At 38.0% G+C, this 17,736-nt stretch overlaps 1 protein-coding gene across 1 annotated transcript in view; it reads left to right on the forward strand.

Moving 5' to 3' along the window:
• Positions 1–17,736, forward strand: part of UNC5C (unc-5 netrin receptor C) — a 158,741-nt gene that overhangs the window by 25,043 nt on the left and 115,962 nt on the right. Inside the window, exon 2 of the mRNA XM_053461577.1 lies at positions 12,436–12,492. Coding sequence (XP_053317552.1) covers positions 12,436–12,492 — 57 coding nt within the window. The remainder of the gene's footprint in view (positions 1–12,435; positions 12,493–17,736) is intronic.

The raw sequence follows: 17,736 nt of genomic DNA on the forward strand, positions 1-17,736 counted from the left end.
CTACATGTGCGTTGCTTATTTTAATCTGTTAGTACAATTACATAGGTTGATTGAGTAATGAGTGAAAAGTCTTAAATACACACAGGATGAACAGAAATATATGGAGAGGAAGGGATTAATGTAAATTCATAAATCACAGGAAATGTGGAACTGTCATGGGATTAGTGAAGCCCGGAGAAATGAAAACAGATAAAAGGTGTGAACATGATGTAAAACAAAAATATATTGTGTGACAAAATAACACAATCTTGGTTAATCTTGGTTTTTTACCTATAGTGAATCCACTGGATTCTGTTCTCATGTCCAAATAACCAGGAGAGGACAAAGTATCTGTTCATGGACACTAGGTTATGTGGCAAGGCTTGTGGAAGTCAATAGGAACCATAGATGCTCTACAAAAGATAATTACAAGCAATGAAGCTTTCGGTAGCTATAAGATTATAGCTACCAACACATTCTACTGTAGGAAAGTGTGTACATCTTGTGTGTTCTTCCATAGTTAGTCCTCCAGCACTTTATGCTACTTAGAAATCACCCGTCTCCTACTTGGGGTCCACGATCCTTTGAAGGGATTTATTAAAGATAACTGTAAAAGTGTGGATTTAGCTCATATTCCACGCATCAGAAATCGTGTCCCTCACATTCTAGAAGGAATTGTACGAGCCTGCAAAGCTATTACTGCTCAACTGGAAGCGGACCAGTTTTTTTATGGTGATCTATTGATTTTCAATTTTCTAGCATCCTAAAAAATAAACAAAGAATCATTTTTTTTATATATTTGTTTGCCATGACATGATTGATTTTCTTTTATGAGCCAATAATGAAATCTATAGAAGCCTAACAAGACTGTATAGTTAACCTTGGCAAAACAGCCTCCCTGTTTTTATTGGCACCTGGTAAGGAGAAGAAGATAGAAGAGCAGTGATTTCCCTCTATTTCAGTATAAACGTCCAGTATAAACTGTTATAAAATGTTTGAAAAAACTACTGTTCGCACATTCCACAATATTTGCCAGGGCTGATCTGATTTCATTAATCTGTAGCCAAAGACAAATATTTAATCTCATGAGCTATCCGTTTCTCTGCAGGTACAATATGATGATTATTGTGAGTATGGAAAAGTTGTATCAAAAACAGGTTAAACTACATAATGAATAATGAGGCATTTCCGGTTCCTGCTACCAAGAAATGTATATTCTCTTTGTAACTCTTATAAGCAATAATGGTCAATTATAAGTACCAGTTGATGGTTTTCTAATGCCATATGTTTTTCTTGTTGCACTATATTGCTTTGTTATTCAATTCAAAGTATCACGTTTCAGATGATAACTTGCTATGACATATATCCAAGTTGCATGTGGAAATTACCGTGGATGTAATATACAATTACTTTCCTGTAACTAATCGAGCTCTAGTAGACGATCCCCATATTGAAATGGCCACTTTTTTTTTACCGGAGGTACGTTGATCACATTTATAGAAGAATCTGCACCGTAGAAGTCGTAGAACAACCTGAACTTAAAAAATAGGAGAAAGGCCAAGAAAAGGGGACACCTATTATTCAAATCAGCACCACAAAATGAAAGCCTAAAGTATCACTACGCTGCATTGAACTATCGTTATATTATATTTTAGTGTATATGTATATTAATATACATGGATCTGGCACTATCTCAGCTGTCCTGGGACCAGGTATCAGGATCCATATGGTTCCTGGAGCCACATTGTGCTTATTGAACTCAATTATTAAACATATTCCCTCATATTCCCTTAGAATGTTAATAATTAATGGCTTTTCGTTATTAAAACTCATTTTATTGTAGCCGAGAAGCCAAACCAAAATATGTATTGTAGTTCTAATTCCAACTGAGAGGTATGTTATACGCGACATGACATTTTCAGCCGAATCAGAATTTATCAGAATAACCAATTTCCATTTAATTTCGGCACTTTTCCTTAGTGTTTATTTAGCTTTGACGTTAGTTGAAGCAGAAATTGAGATAAGAAGGAAAGGGTTGTAAGTTCACACAATCCATGAAGCAGGGAGGTTTGGAATGAGATGGTAAATGCTGGGGAGTAGTTAGCATTTTAGAGTGCTCTATTAGCCTGGTGAAAAGGTCCCTCTGATTTATTTTCTAGAGGGATCACAGCCCAGACATTACTGTGCTTGCTTATGTCTTATGACGACGATGAAAAAAACCCCAAACCATGTGGTAAATGTTAGCCGGTGCGTATGATTTGCGGTGCTGTCTGTGAATGTGTGCGTTGAATGATACAAACTAATTACAGTTTATGTCTATCATACCTTGTCTGAGCATCTAATATTTTGAAATCTATTTTAACCTCTTAAGGACAATGGGTGGTCCCTAAACCCATTGAAAACAATGCATTTTGAGCCCATACATGTACGGGCTTTGTCATTAAGGCAGGGCTCGACAAATTTGTTGTGAATCTAGGCGCCAGCTAAAAAAGTTAGGAGCCAGGATTTTTTTTTTAAACAGTTGGTTAGGAGTGATCTGATCATCATCAGCCCACTTACTAAACTCACAGCATTTGACCTGGAAGCACCCTGGACTTTCAAGTCAGTGCTGTTTTTTTTTTTTTTTTAATTATTTTTTTTGATAAATAAATATATATATATATATATATACATACATACATATATATATATATATACATATATATATATATATATATATATGTAACACTTTCAATACTGATGTTCCATTGGAGCACAGCATTGGCTGATATTTAGTCCCCACAAGCTTGTGGGGACAAATGTTAACCCCTGCAATGCCACGAATGTGTTATACACAATTGTGGAATTGAAGGGGTTAACGCTGCACTATCGCTCTCATGGAGCGATCAGGCAGCAGAGGGGTGTTGACATGAGTGTGAAGACCAAAGAACCCTCTCCCCCTGTCCCTGAAGCTGCCTCTGGCAGCTGGGAAGCAATTGCTGGTCTATAGACCAGCCATTGCAGGGGGGGAGTCTCTGATGACTGCTGTAGGCTTCCATGCCTACAGGAATTATCAAAGGGCTTGTGGGGGCTCGTTTTTGCTGTTGCTGGTCTGCCTGGGCTTCCAGGCAGACCACAAGCAGCAGAGCCCCTTACAAAACGGGAATTAACCCCTAAATGCCGCGATCGCGGCATTGAAGGGGTTAACGCTGCACTGTCGCTCTCATGGAGCGATCAGGCAGCAGGGGAGGGTTGGGGGTGGTCTCCACACTCATGTGGAGACCAAAGAACCCTCTCCCCCTGTCCCTGAAGCTGCCTCTGGCAGCTGGGACGCGACTGCTGGTCTATAGACCAGCCACTGCAGGGGGGAGTCTCTCTGATGACTGCTGTAGGCTTCCATGCCTACAGGAGTCATCAAAGGGCTTGTGGGGGGGGCTCGTTTTTGCTGTTGCTGGCCTGCCTGGGCTTCCAGGCAGACCACCAGCAGCAGAGCCCGTACAAAAGGGGAATTAACCCCTAAATGCCGCGATCGGAGCGATCAGGCAGCAGGGGGATGTTGTGTCAGGTCCCCAACACTCAACCCCCTTTCCTGAAGCTGCCTGTGGCAGCTGAAAACGCTATTGCAGGTTTTCCTGCAATTGCGGTTTCAGCCTACCGGATCACTCCGTGGGAGTGATCTCAGGCTTGGGGGCGGGCTCTGAGTGGCTGTTTTGTCTGCACAGAGTTCTGGGCAGACAGCAGCAGCAGCGCCCCCGCGTGGTGACGCGGGGGCATTTTTTTGTGGACGTAAGAGGCTGACAAACTCCTAGGCGCCAGGACGCATGGGATTTGTCGAGCCCTGCATTAAGGGGTTAAAAAAAAATTAAAAAGTGACCTTTTTAAAGTATCTCTCTTATAAACTCGACATTAAAAGGACACTCCAGTGTCCCATTGACTCCCCTAAATGATCAATGCCTATGAAAGTACTTTGTAAGTACTTAGTTTAGGGAGAAGCTGCAGCTTCACACCCCAATGTTGTCCGACTTTTCACAACACTGATTGGCTAACTAATTTAGATCAGTGGGATCACCTTACTTCCATGCGTATGATGGGTCCTATTAGATCTGGAATCTCGCTGAGCCGGTGTGGTAAGTATATCAAGTATACCAAGGGACAGGAAATGATAAATGCAAATTTATCAAAACATATTCAAAATATTAACACAAATAACAGCAGTTTGCAGATTTATGTCTGTTTTTTTTAAGTGACAGAGAAATTTTACAATGTGAAGCAATGTCAAATTAAATAAACAGAGATAAAACGGAATCGTATTTTGCTTACAATTGTATTTCACTTTTTAAGTGCTAAAAAATGACTTTTTAAGTCATGCTCTCTGTAGGCCGCTGTTTTCTAACGGCTTGGCCGGCTGCACCGAAGCCATTGCAGATGGAGTACTAAAGTTCGGCAATGACTGCTGTAGCCTCTCTCGTCGCCCAAAATGCATCTTAAAAAGCCTGCCTTTTGCCGTGCAATTAACAGAAGTCTGTAAAACAAAAGCTGTGGTTACGAAGCAGTGTGAAACTTTACTCTCACCACATTTATTAAACCCCTTCTAATGCCGTTTAAACAGACATTACAATGATTTAACAGTGACTAAATTTACTCTGATTAACGTAATATAAAATTTCAGGGGTTTGCCGCCTTTTCACGATTTAGTTGTGTAGTTTATGGACAGCGCAAAACTAAAAAGCAGAATTGTTAGTTCCATTGACCATGGCCTTCTTCACCTTTTCTTTCTTTAAGTCGCAATATCGTTGCACTATTTGTACTGTTTGTACAGCACTTTGGAATATGATGGTGCTATATAAATCATTAATACGAATTGTGGAGGACCCCAAAATAAGGGCCACTTTTTACACAATTTCTTTTTCTACATTATAATATATACTAGATTGAAAAATTCAGCAGCCCGGTGCATTGACAAAAAATATACCTGTTGGTACTCAAAAGTCAAGCAGGGGGTTGCACATTCTGGAATGGGAGCCATATAAAGTCAAGTAGCCCCCCTGCTCCTCTCTCCCACCACCGTAACACACTTACACAAACACACTGACCAATGCAAACAGTAATACACGCACATTTACACTCTACACACATTTACTCTAACACACACTCACTCACTCTAGCTTACAAGCACCCTCAAACACACACATACACACACTCACCTTGTTTGGAGCGAGCCCTGTTTAAAAAAAAAGTCTCCTACCAAAGCCAGCCTTTACCTGCAGCCAGTTGATTGTGGTCCTTTTTTCCCATTTTTTCCCACTTTTTATGTTCCCAAAGACTTTTAGTTTTGACAGTGCCTTTTTAATAAAGAATACCCCATGTGGCTTAACATATCAGTACCCTCAGGCGATTCTAAGCACTAAAAAACCTAAGTGCACCAATAAACTTTTTTCAAGTAATCTACAGATCAAGTGATGTTTTTTTTTTACAATCTACAAAGATTCCTGGATTCGCTGCAGGCCGTACATTGTCTGTGACTGATTAGTGTCTCGGCGTTCTTAGTATCATTATGAAAAACTGTCTTGTCATTTTAATGTGGCCCCATTTGGCATGATTCAAGTCAAACCCCTATTAAGCAATTCTCTTCTAAGACCACATGTTGACATTGAGTAGTAGGGATAAGTAACGAAATATTTTTTTAAAAAAAAACACGGTTACATATCCGACTCGCCGATTGTATTACATTGTGGTATTTTTAGACTCCACTGATTACACTGTAGCTTTTTGTTCGGTTATTTTGTATCGATGATATGTTCGACAATTTTTCTGTATGCTCACTTACAGCCATCTGTTTACTGAGTTACTGAAAGGGGAGCAAATAGGCTAATTTATGCTTCATTATGCTAATAATAATGCTAAATAACTAAATCATACATTTCAAATGTCCTATTTTCCATGGGATAGTCCTGATTTTTGGGCGCTGTGCTGCCTGTCTCGCTTTTGCAGTAGGGATCATAGGCCGGTTGGGAAGAATCTCCGACATTCCAAGACCGAAATCGATGGAAGTCTTTTTGCCTAATTCAGGTTCCGGGGTGCTGCTGAAATGACCAACTTGTATACGCAACAAAGCCAGAAATCAGTGCAGGTGCCAGACCACCCAACAAAGGTGTCGCAATCGGGACACCTGGGATGGTGGGGGGTTATGTGTTATGGATTTAATAGATTTAGGAATTATGAGTTTCACTAGTTCATACTATCTGGTTTTCTATAGAATCCTGTAAATTCAATGTAGTGTGTAAACAGCACAACTGATTCCTCCCCACTTGTTCATATTTTGTTATCACCCACTGATTCTGAATGAAACCCCAAGTCATATTGTTTTATCACACATATTTAGAGAACAACACTTTTTAATAAAAATACAATTATAATGTTAGTGTAGGCTACATCAAATTTACTAAATTGTTCTCCTAAAATAAAACATGTTACTCTAGGTATTTGGGGGAACAAATTATTTTTACTTTTATTTAAGTCACCCTGCCGCATTTTAACCTTTTACATTCTGTTAGTGCTTAGCTAATGATGGCTGAAAAAAAGTGCAAACCTAGCAGTAAAATAAAGCCCCCTATGGAAAAAGATAGGGGACGACAAACAAAAATCTTTCTACCAGATGCTACCTCTTCTCAATTAATTAATAATTAAGCATAAGGCATTTTGCTTAACCTTTCCAATTAGATTTGTGAAGAACACATTGCAAATTGAATTCCCTCATCTCCCTCCCCACCAGAAAAAAAAGAGGCCCTATAGGCAGTACATTTACATTATATATATATATATATATATATATATATATATATATATATAGCAACAAGCTACTATTTTTCTCTGTACTAGGAAAAAATATAAAATCTCTCAATTCCGGTTCATATGATTAATATTCAATATGTGGCAGAAACTAACATTAAGCAGAATAAAAGAAAATGCAAAAGGTAAACGTACAAATGGAATAAGCGAGAAGGCATTTAGTTATTTGAATTATTTATTATTAGTGTAATGCAATGTACTTTGGTGCACATCTTTACGAGACTGCATCTGTAATTGCGTTGAGCATGAACGCGGAAAACTATCGTAGCCAGCATGGAGCGTACAGAGTTAATGTACAGACGCAGGCTGAAGACACGATCAGAGTTAACTAAAAATAAATCGTTTTACAATCAATTATATTATAATTACTTTACTTCGGTCAGAAAGGCTATTTTTGATCGCTTCTAAATAACACCCTGTTTGTTTTAAATTAACTTAAAATGGTAGAGAAATGGAAAAATATTTACCCCACCATCCTTTCTGAAAAGCGACACTCCAGCCATCGTGTGCATGTATGATAGCTGCGTAGGCCTTTTAAATTTGCGTGTTGCCCATTTTGCAAATGGGGAGATTTTGTAGAATTCTTCCCCTTATGCGTTTGCCATTTTCTGTGCGTGAGATTTATTTGGACAAACACTTCTCCATCCATGTTATATTTCTACCCTACCCTAAATCTACCCTATATTATGTCCTAATTATACATGCAATCCTTACCATACAGTTTATGGCACACAAAAAAAATGTTGTGGTGGGTTGTAATGTTTTTAAGTGGAACTATCGCCTTAAAAAAAAAAAAAGATTAATCAGTAGCGCATAAAAAGAATGCCTTATGTTGTGAAAACATTTTAACACGCCATATGGCAGTTTTTAAGATAAGAAAAGAATGGTGCTTGAAATTCCATCTTTTGTGCCGAGAAAACGATGTATCCCAGAATACACCTCACCTCCCACATCCTGATTGGCTGCTCATTCGATAGCTTTGTAAACCTTTTCTAGTCTACGTTTTTTAATCGGTACCTAAAACCGAGAGTAGGACATGGTTTAGGTTAATGCCCTAGACATCCAATGTAGACTGCAATCATTTCATTATAAATATCTGAAAAAGTTACGGAAACATGGGTATTTTATGTCTCTTTTGATTGATTTCAGCTTTCTTTCCTTGGTTTCTTGTGAACTTTTTAATAATTATTTCTGATGTAGCTGAGTTGATGCAGTTGCTATGCAGCAGTATAATAAAAGCAGTGTTAAGGAACGCTCCCGACAATTGAATCTGATCAGAATTCTCGGCGTTCTCCCGGTGATTACTGCGGTTTAACCCAATAAAATGACAAACACCATTTAGCATACTTAATGGGCCTGAATTCTCAGACTTTAATCTGACTAATCCCCAACTGCTAGATGTAAACAGATTACAACTGAAAATCCAATTTTTCATCCATTTTCCCACTAGGGATGGATGTTCAGCTGGTTTTCGAGCTTTTTATTGCACTTGATGACAGGGATAGTGAAATGTTTAATGGTAGGCGCGTACTTCTGTGTGCGTCGGCTTCATTTACAAACTTGGCTTTACAAGAGCCTGGCTTTTTATTCGGTGGTGTAAAGACAATGCTGTTTTTCTCAGCGGCACGTTTTTTTTGAAAGCACAGATAAAGAAACATATACAAGAAGCACGGGGAATGGAAAAGCAATCTGTAAGAAATAAGAAAGAGAGGTTTGTATGCTTACCGAGGTGCTATAATACTTTCCAAATGTGGTGACCGCTTGGTCTGTTAAGAGAATCCAAAAAGCAGTATGAATTCTCGTAAACGCGCATATTCAAGAAGTATATCGACATGGCTGTTTTAGCTTTACTGGGAAAAAATAACCAAAACTGCATGACCCTTTTTAAAGTAGCTTTTTGGTGGAGGTGGAGGGCATCACCTGACCCTTTAATTCCTTGTGTGTATATATAGGTTTCGGTTTTGTAAGCGGTTTGTAAAACCAAAGGTTGGTTTCTTTCATCAAGGTCAAACGTGAGTTATTTTCGACGACGTTCGAATGTGAAACACAATATTACAAGATTCAACAAGGGATTATAAATTCCATGGTTTTAGCCGCTGTTTGTTTTTCATTACAGATTAGCACCTTCTAAGTGTTTGGCCGATCTGAGTTGTGCAGAGGAAGTACTGAGCATGTTGGCCAACTCGGGATTTTCATCTTCTATACAGAAGCTGACCAAGGCTTCTTACTTTGAAAGCTAAGCGCGATACTTGATAAACAGGCTCCCCACATGACTTGTGGATCCTGTAGTTTACAGCCTTAAATAACCCACCTTTGGGCTTAATTAGCTGCGGGAAATGAAACCCGTTTTGAAATGCCCCCAGACCCAACAGACATACTGAAGGAGAAAGTGTACGTACCATAAGGAAACGCTTTGTTCTTCCTGATTGTTGCATTGGAACTTCGAGCCGGATGTTTGATGATCCATGACATATTACTAATGTAAACTAATAATATCAATAAATTATTATAGATCAATCTAGCTACGCAGGGGTTATTTAGGCTTGGGCTTGGTTTGCTTCATATTAAGAATTTGTTTGCATGGTCTTGCACATTAGACTAGAATTGACATACTTGGCCTTTTTATAAGGAAGTCTGTAGAAGGTATCTGGAAAATAATTCCCCTTGCTGAAAAAAGATGTAATGCCATCTGTGTAATTACCAGGAATGTTGGAACATGTTAACGCTACCTTTTAAGAGAACATAAATGTGTTTCATATTATTGTGCACTATGAATGACCTTGCCCTGTTATACAATGTTAACATTGATACTGTTACAGTATGTCAGAAGACCATTCAAAAACTCTGAAAGATGACAAACTCCAGCCATCATGTGTACTTTAATGCATATTATAGCTGAGAGGTTCCATTAAATCTCCATGCTGTTCTCCTTGTAAATTCATGGGGTATTCAGAATACCCCATACGCTTCTGCCCCTTTGCCTGCCCCCTTCTCGTCTGTTTTCTGGGCAGGAGATTCATTCACCCAACACATCTCCTGGCACGTGAGATATACTTACCGTCAGGTCCAGCACTGGCTCAGGGAACGCTGCTGGCACGAATCTGGAAAGCGCTCCTATAAAAATCAGTTCAGGGCCGCCACACTTTTCATGAAGGACATTTAACTAAATGGTCCATAAGCAACATGGACTTCCATAAGCCTTCTCACAGATGCTGGTGGGCCTACTCCTAGCCACAGTATGCTTAAAATACCCATGTCAGTGGTTTTGCTTTAATAAATGGGTTATAACATCAGTGTGATGTCACTAAACCTGTCATCTTATTCTACCTCTTCTTTTAGAAGATGGTAGCCCAAATTATAGTGGGGGTGGAAGAAAACAGACTGGCAGTATATTACTTTGGGTAAAATAACAATACACATTTTATTTTTGTTATTCAGTTATTTATTTAGTGATAGATAGATAGATAGATAGATAGATAGATAGATAGATAGATAGATAGATAGATATGCAATACCATGTTTATCCATAATTGACCGTATCTCTGTTGTAGAACATTCATCAATATTTATCAGGCATCTGCTTCCATAGACAGAAAGTATTCTGCTAATTTGACAAGGTCAGATGTAGCACTGTTCACATTGCAAACAATTACTAAATGTTAGGCTAGGCTTTCCTGAAATGAATCGCTAAATCATTAACTACTCTGTCACTAAAAAAGTGTCCTAGCTACCGCCACTGTCCTACTCAATCAATATTTTCCGACAGGGTATAGATGTCCTTATCTCCCACTGGATTTTACTAAAACTATTTCCTTCGCTGATAAAGTAAACGAAGTAGAGTGGGTCTTATAGTCTTATTCTAAAATGACTACTGTTCTTCTCATCATACTTATTCAGAACATTTCTGGCCCAAAACAACCTTGCTGAGGCCAGATCTAAAAAGAGTCCTAATTCTCAGTTAAAAAGCTATTTTTATTTAAATTGAATATTTTTGTTTATGAGGAAAAACAAAAATTAAGGGAAATCTACAGTTAACCTTTTCTAGATACTAATAAGTATGCAGTGTTGCCCTCTAGTGTCCATAAGTGTAGGTCCATATCTCTTTGGATAACAAGAAAAATAATAATAAAAAAACAAACAAAAATATTAGTACCTTAATAATAAATTAACTATTTGAGATTGTGAACTATGCAAATGTGTTACTTATATCTCTGGAATTCACAAAGAGTTTAATTAAGATATTTAGACTCATTTTTTGGGGGTAATGTTTGAAAAAACAGCTAGGAATCCAGACTCTAGAACGTGGCCCTTGTCTGTTTTCTGAAGTTGTATGGTCAATTATTTGTATGTTCTTTATAAACTAATAATTAACTAATGAATTAATAATGTTTCTTTATAATAGATCTGTTGGGTATTTTTCACAAGTTGCTTGTCTTCTGGGGCTTAAAACGTTGGCTAGGCTTCTGGAGGACTTGGAGTTTGTTGTGACTTTACTGTGTTTCTACCTTTGTAAAAGTATACTTCATTTCTCACTGAGTTTTTCAAAAGGCTGAATCGCTCACATGATGACTTTGATGTCAATTGTCAAACCCCCTAGTGCTTTCTGTAATTAAGGGCCTCCAAGACAGATAGTATTCAAAGATCTAAGTCATCGTCGCCAGTCACTCACGAAAACTAACTCGAAAGCATTAGTTCGTTACGCATATTTCCATTCAGTGCAAAGTAAGACTTCCCACATCTTTCTCTCTTAAAAGCAGCTGGTGAATGACACTTTAAAAAGCTTAATTAGTGATTTAATTTTGCTAATGCCAAACAATGGCGTTAGTAGGGCTTGCTCAGTGCTGAACAAGTCAGGCCTCTAAAATCAGACATAAAGGGATCCCTGTGTGCTCTAATAAAAAAATAATCCCATGACCGCCTTGACACATTGGCCATACACACCATATTTATTTGGATAATTTTCCTTCCCTTGAGATGAATGTAAGGACGGAGTGGCAGCAACTCCGCGGGGAGGGATAAGGGAACATGACCTGAAACTAACTACTGTTTTCCCAATGTCTTTGCATATAAGTGAGTGGAATTTGATGGATGGAGCTGATATTTTAACTAAAGTACACAGCTATTAAGAAAATATGTAAATTACCCAAAAACGTGTTTCTGTGTGGCCGAGAATACAGAAGTCGTTCATTTTCTAAAGGACGTATTTTTGCTATTAATGCGTTTGTTTTCTTTGTTTGTTTTTTTTGTGGATTTAGAAATACTTTATGAAGAGAAATGTGATATTTTCACAAAGAGAATAGCAAGTTTTGAATATGTATATACATATTTCAGAATCTATATTGAGATAAAATGCCAAAATTTTGACTAAGGAACCTCATTCTTTCTCAGTTATATCCAACCTACCGTTGGGGTTTATATATATATATGTCATTTTCATATAATAATAGCCTTGAGCTAGATGTAAAGTTTTTGCTCAGGATTTGATATGTTTTTCTAACTAGTCTTTGAACCAAATGCCTTTCGTCTGTTATCTTTGTGTAACTATATCACAAAGAGAGCAAACTGAAAACACCTCGAAGTGTAACTTTCTCACATAAGTGATATTCTTCTGTGTTTTTTTTTTTGCAGAATTTCCCAGATCCAGCCTGCAGGACCCCCGAACAGGTCGGTTTTTAGAGCAACTAGGTAAACATTTCATCTTCTTCAATTTTAAAGACTATGGGTTTAAAGACTAACACTATGAGTTAAGGCTTGCTAACTTATCGGGGCTAGTGCCTTGTATTTAGATTTACAGTCAAAGCTTATTCAAATCTGATGTATATTTTTATAACACTTTTAAGTATCATGAGAATAAATATGATGCATTGTGGATAAAGCCTATCCATAGATCTTGATCTTTTTCATTTCTTCTCTATCCATTGTAACTTGGAATGATTCATAAAGACATAGTAATGATCATTTTGTTTGTGCAGAGACATGTCTAAAAAGAAAATGTAACTCTCTGTAACTTATTAACCCCTTAATGACAAAGCCTGTACATGTACGGGCTCAAAATGCATTGTTTTCAATGGGTTTAGGGACCACCCATTGTCCTTAAGGGGTTAATGGGCGTTTAACAAGTCTGAGTACCATGCAGTTTTGACAAAGAAATCACATAGGTTATTCAATCAATCCTCCATACTCATCTACGACCCTATTTACATCAGATTTAACATAAGTCACATTTATCCCCAAGTGACTGATGATAAGCAAGTGCCAAGTTTTATCTTTGAGATGCTTATTAATTAAAGAGAAAGCTAATCATCATGCCTCATCTACATATCACCTACATGGAGTAGGTGATATGGAAGAAGAAGGCCAGTAGAAAGAGTTGTGCCCTAGCCGGAATAAGGTATCCTTGCTGAGATTCATGACTCCATAGACATTAATGGGTCCTGAGGTATAGGAAAAAGATATATTCATAACCACCCTGATTTCCCCAATTTCTTGTAATCAAAGTTGTGGTTTTTTATGTGTATGCTAGATGTTGTCCAGGACCCAACAATCACTTACATTATATATAGTATCAGGAATGTATGATGGAATTAGACGTTTCACCTTCAGTGCGCTCATGTTTATGTTATAGGGAAGTAGTAATTTAACTTTTTTGTTAGCATTGGTTGCCTTTCATAAATCACATAAAAGCTATTTTAGGGAGTGCTTTCAGTTTGTGCAATTAGGCCTGCGTGAAGGCTTTAAAATGACTATGTAAACCTGTCAACTAATTATTCTCAGTTGTGTGTTTCACGTTAGTGTAACTGCATTCTTTTCACAAGCTGACATACCTTCCTTGCTCGTATTCTTTTTCCTTGTTAACAAGGAAGCCTAGATTTCAAGTAGAGATAAGTGTTACTGCTGTTGATGTAGCATGTGTTTTATATTACCTTGACTTCAAGAACAACTAAGAGTATAGGAGAGGTTGGCTTCCATGACCGTACTGATTATAGCTGCGATTTCTTTGATTAAAATCATAGAGTTACTGCTTTAACATACTAAGGTAAATATCTTAGACCCACATAATGATTTGATATAATATTTTAGAGCCCCATCAAGTCTATACATTGCTCCCTGCAAATGGAGGAGCCAGCCAAAAAGCACAAAAATACAAAAAAGGAACCACATCCTAACAAGCATAGAGATTGTGGGTTGTTGCTGAATTGATCAGAATGTACACCAAACAAACTTTAAAAAACTCAGTACCCAGGAGCTCCAGTGCTACTCCTCCAGGGTCACGTGAAGACCTAGCCGAGCTCCAGACTCCCAGCATCACATAAAAAAGAATAACAATCTGTATGGAGTGTGCTCAGCCGGTGAAACACTAGGTGACAGGATGCAATTCCTAATCGCCTGGGTTTGTCAAGATCTGACCTAATGGTAAGATAGCAGTGGTCAGGGACAGTGTAATAATTGAGGAAAAGGGGCAATTAACACCCTTGATGTGGCCATCAAAGCATGGGCCTACTGGACAAAAAACACCAGATGATGAAATGTATGTATTTGTCAGCTTAATATTAAGCATACTTACATTATTGACCAGGACTGAGCTATGTACCAACCGCATTACCCTAGGGTGGCAAACTAGCCCATGTAAGGTAGAAAATTGAAATACCGGTATTGGGCCAAGAGAAGATAAAGCCTTTATTCAAAGGAGATGGACCATAATCTGCTTTAATATAATGGAACAGAAAGAGAAACTTGCCATGTTCTTAGGAGCATACATTTTTGGATGGAAAGCTGAGCATTTAGCTTAATATTAAGGCATGCAATGATATGACAAAAAAACGAAGTTTTGTTTTATTCGGAATTAGCTTTTTATTCTTTCCTTGCCTTGCTTGTGTTCAGCATAGCTCTTCCATTTGTACTCTTAGAAGACAGTTAATATCTGTGTAGGCAGGCTAACATCACATCATTAACAGCTTTCAAACTTTCCTTCTGAAGGGCAATCATAGAAATGTACCTGAGATGTAATAGCGGAATCTGAGACACAACAGACGGTGTGTAGGTGTCGTTACTGACTGACAAATTAAAAAGTGCCGTATCTGACAGATTAACTTCGCCGAACTCAATAATGATTCCCACAGTTATTATTTATTTTGTAATGATCAAAAAGTTGGGGCTTTGTTCTAAAGTTTCTGATCACATTGTGTTTCTATTAATAATAATAATAATAAAATTAATAAAAACACGTAGGTAAACTGGGAGTGAAAAAGCAATACAGCTCAGCAAGAAATACCAATACAAAGTGGAATATTGAAATATAAGTGTCTGCATGTTCTATTGTATTAAACCTTGGAGGTACCAAAGGAAGGCAATGTATTGTGCACCTAGGGACATTTGGGAGAGGAGAAAGATGTTATACCAGGTGTATTGAGACATGTGAACAAAGGGTGTTTGTAAAGCATATGGCTGGCAAGCACACTTCTCAGCTACATAGTTAACCAAACATCAAGACAGTACGTTCTAGTGTAACCATGCTTGAATCGTGATGTTTGATGAAAGCAGTGTAAAACAATGAGCTCTTTCAGATCTTTCCTAAATCGCAGCAGACTTGCTGAACCCTCCCCCTAAGATTTGGCTGTGTAAGGAAATTGGTCAAGAACTGTCGAGTTGACTTTTTATTTACCTACCTGTGTAGAATAGTCCATGCCCTATTGGACCTTGGTCTCCATTTCCATCTGTCTAATCAATAGGTTATTTTCAAGTGTATGTGTTTATTTTATTTTGAACTTGAACTCCAGGAAACTCCGGATTTATCTGAGAACCTTAAGCTCCGTTTCGTTGCTGTGTTGGCTCGTAAACAGTATGGGGTTGTGAGCGAGTGAATGCTATGTATGTATGGGGGGAAAATTGATAAATCGTACTTTTCTCCTTAACTGGAAAAAGCAATGGCTCCATTGTCCAAGCAGCTGATCCATTAGCATATACAGTATTTAACGTGGCTGAAGAGAGGTACAGATTCATTAAATGAAAAATATTTGTATTTAGACACCCAATATGCATAATTAGGACACAAGGGCCAACAATAATGAAAAAGCCAATAATAGAAGTTTTTAATACATTTTATGCCACAGATGTTCACAGAGTAAGATGTACTGACACATAATCTTTCAAGGCCTCAGAAGCCCTTAAATCAGAAGAAGGGACCTCTAAGGTCATGAAAGCTTTTGTGACATCTAAGTATGTTAACACTTGCGTACTAAAAGGTCTTGCAAACTTCTTGGAATCATCAACAATAATTAATCACTGACATTCAATTTTAAAATCTCAAGACCTGTCCATTCTGTCTCCCAGCATACAGGTTATAGTTATTTATGATATCCTTTTTTTATATGAGGCACATGGATGGTTTACTTCCCTGGATATATGCTATGAATAAGCATTCTCTGGCTGCATATAGGATACCAATGTTTGTGAGAAGCCCCCTGTGGATGTCAATGACCTGGTCAAAAGCCCATCACAAAGTATTTTGGCTGTCCTGGCATTCATTCATGTCTACTAAATACCTGGGAACCTCATTCACTTTTCCTCAGGTGCTCTCCACTCCTTGGGGAAGCAGGGAGAAGGGTGAGACCAGCCTAGAAGATGAAGGACCAGTACTGGATCACATGAGCTGATGGGTTGAATCTAGAAGCCACTGTCACCACCCAGGGATAGAGTGACCCAGGAGTTCCTATATATAGTCACCTTTAATGAAAATTAAATTGTTTAAATAATTGTGAATTTATGAAACAATTCTCAAAGGGACTAGCGCTTGGGTCTTACTGTAGGTCACTTGGCTCTCAAGTGGGATATTTTGCTTTAGTTTTGGCATGATAAAAAGCTAAATGACGAGCAAAAACATCTCCTAAAATAAAATAATTTCTCCTTTAAATCTCTGGAAACTTTCGGAAATTGAGAACAGGTACAGTATTATGCTTTAACCTAAAGTCAAGCCCCGATGAAAGGTTAATTGCAAGTATTAATGTAACATTTTGCAAATATGTCTTTAAATCTTAATTGATGACAGTGGAAAGAGGCTAAGGCCTCTGGCAGCAAAACATCTAATTATGGGCAATTACCATTTTTAGGATTATAATGTATCATGAGGTTCTGTGTGAGATATGTCTCTCATAATTGTCTAATGATCACATTCAGTGGGTTTTTTTGTGCGATCGCAGCAATCATATCAGAAAGAAAAGGGTCACATCCTTTTACTGGCAATATATTAGGCTCTGTTATGATGACAGTTGTGAGCAGACAGGAAAAAGGTGTTTGATGAATTATGGTAGGTTGTTAATTATATCACACATCATTTTCTGATGGACATTAACAGGCAAATGCTAGCATTCCACCGGCAACATTCTATGCCGGTGGATCCACGTTTAGAACTGTACCCTGGGATAGACCATTATGCTTAAGTACTACATCTACTCTGGTGGTCTGACAGACCATTGAAATGCCAAAATGGATTATGGTTTGAAAAGTGAACTTATCACCATAGCAGTCAATGGAATTGCCCAGTCAGCAGTTGCAGGCTGGCACAAGGGGTAGGGCCAATTCATCTTCAAGATGGTTAGTGAGTGGGTTATGGAGTAGCGGTTTGAGTGATACTGATATATTTGTGGCCCTGCCAGATCAAAATGCCCCAGACTTCGTCAGGACAAGAGTTCTAGAACTCTTCCGAGTCTTCTGTTTTGAATACAGCCTAGTACCTAGCAAATGATTTTTGAGGGTTGTAAGACATTTCAAGACACAATTTAAGATTTGCTATCCAACCATTAATCTTAAAGTATTTAGCCTGAATTAAAGTTTCATAGACCTTGGGAAAGTCTCCTTTTTGTATATATTTTCACTTACAATGCAGTTAAAAGTTATGACAGCATTTTTTTCCCTTAATTACTACTTTCATTG

The sequence above is a fragment of the Spea bombifrons genome, chromosome 1, assembly GCF_027358695.1.
Source record: "Spea bombifrons isolate aSpeBom1 chromosome 1, aSpeBom1.2.pri, whole genome shotgun sequence".
Lineage (NCBI taxonomy): Eukaryota > Metazoa > Chordata > Amphibia > Anura > Pelobatidae > Spea > Spea bombifrons.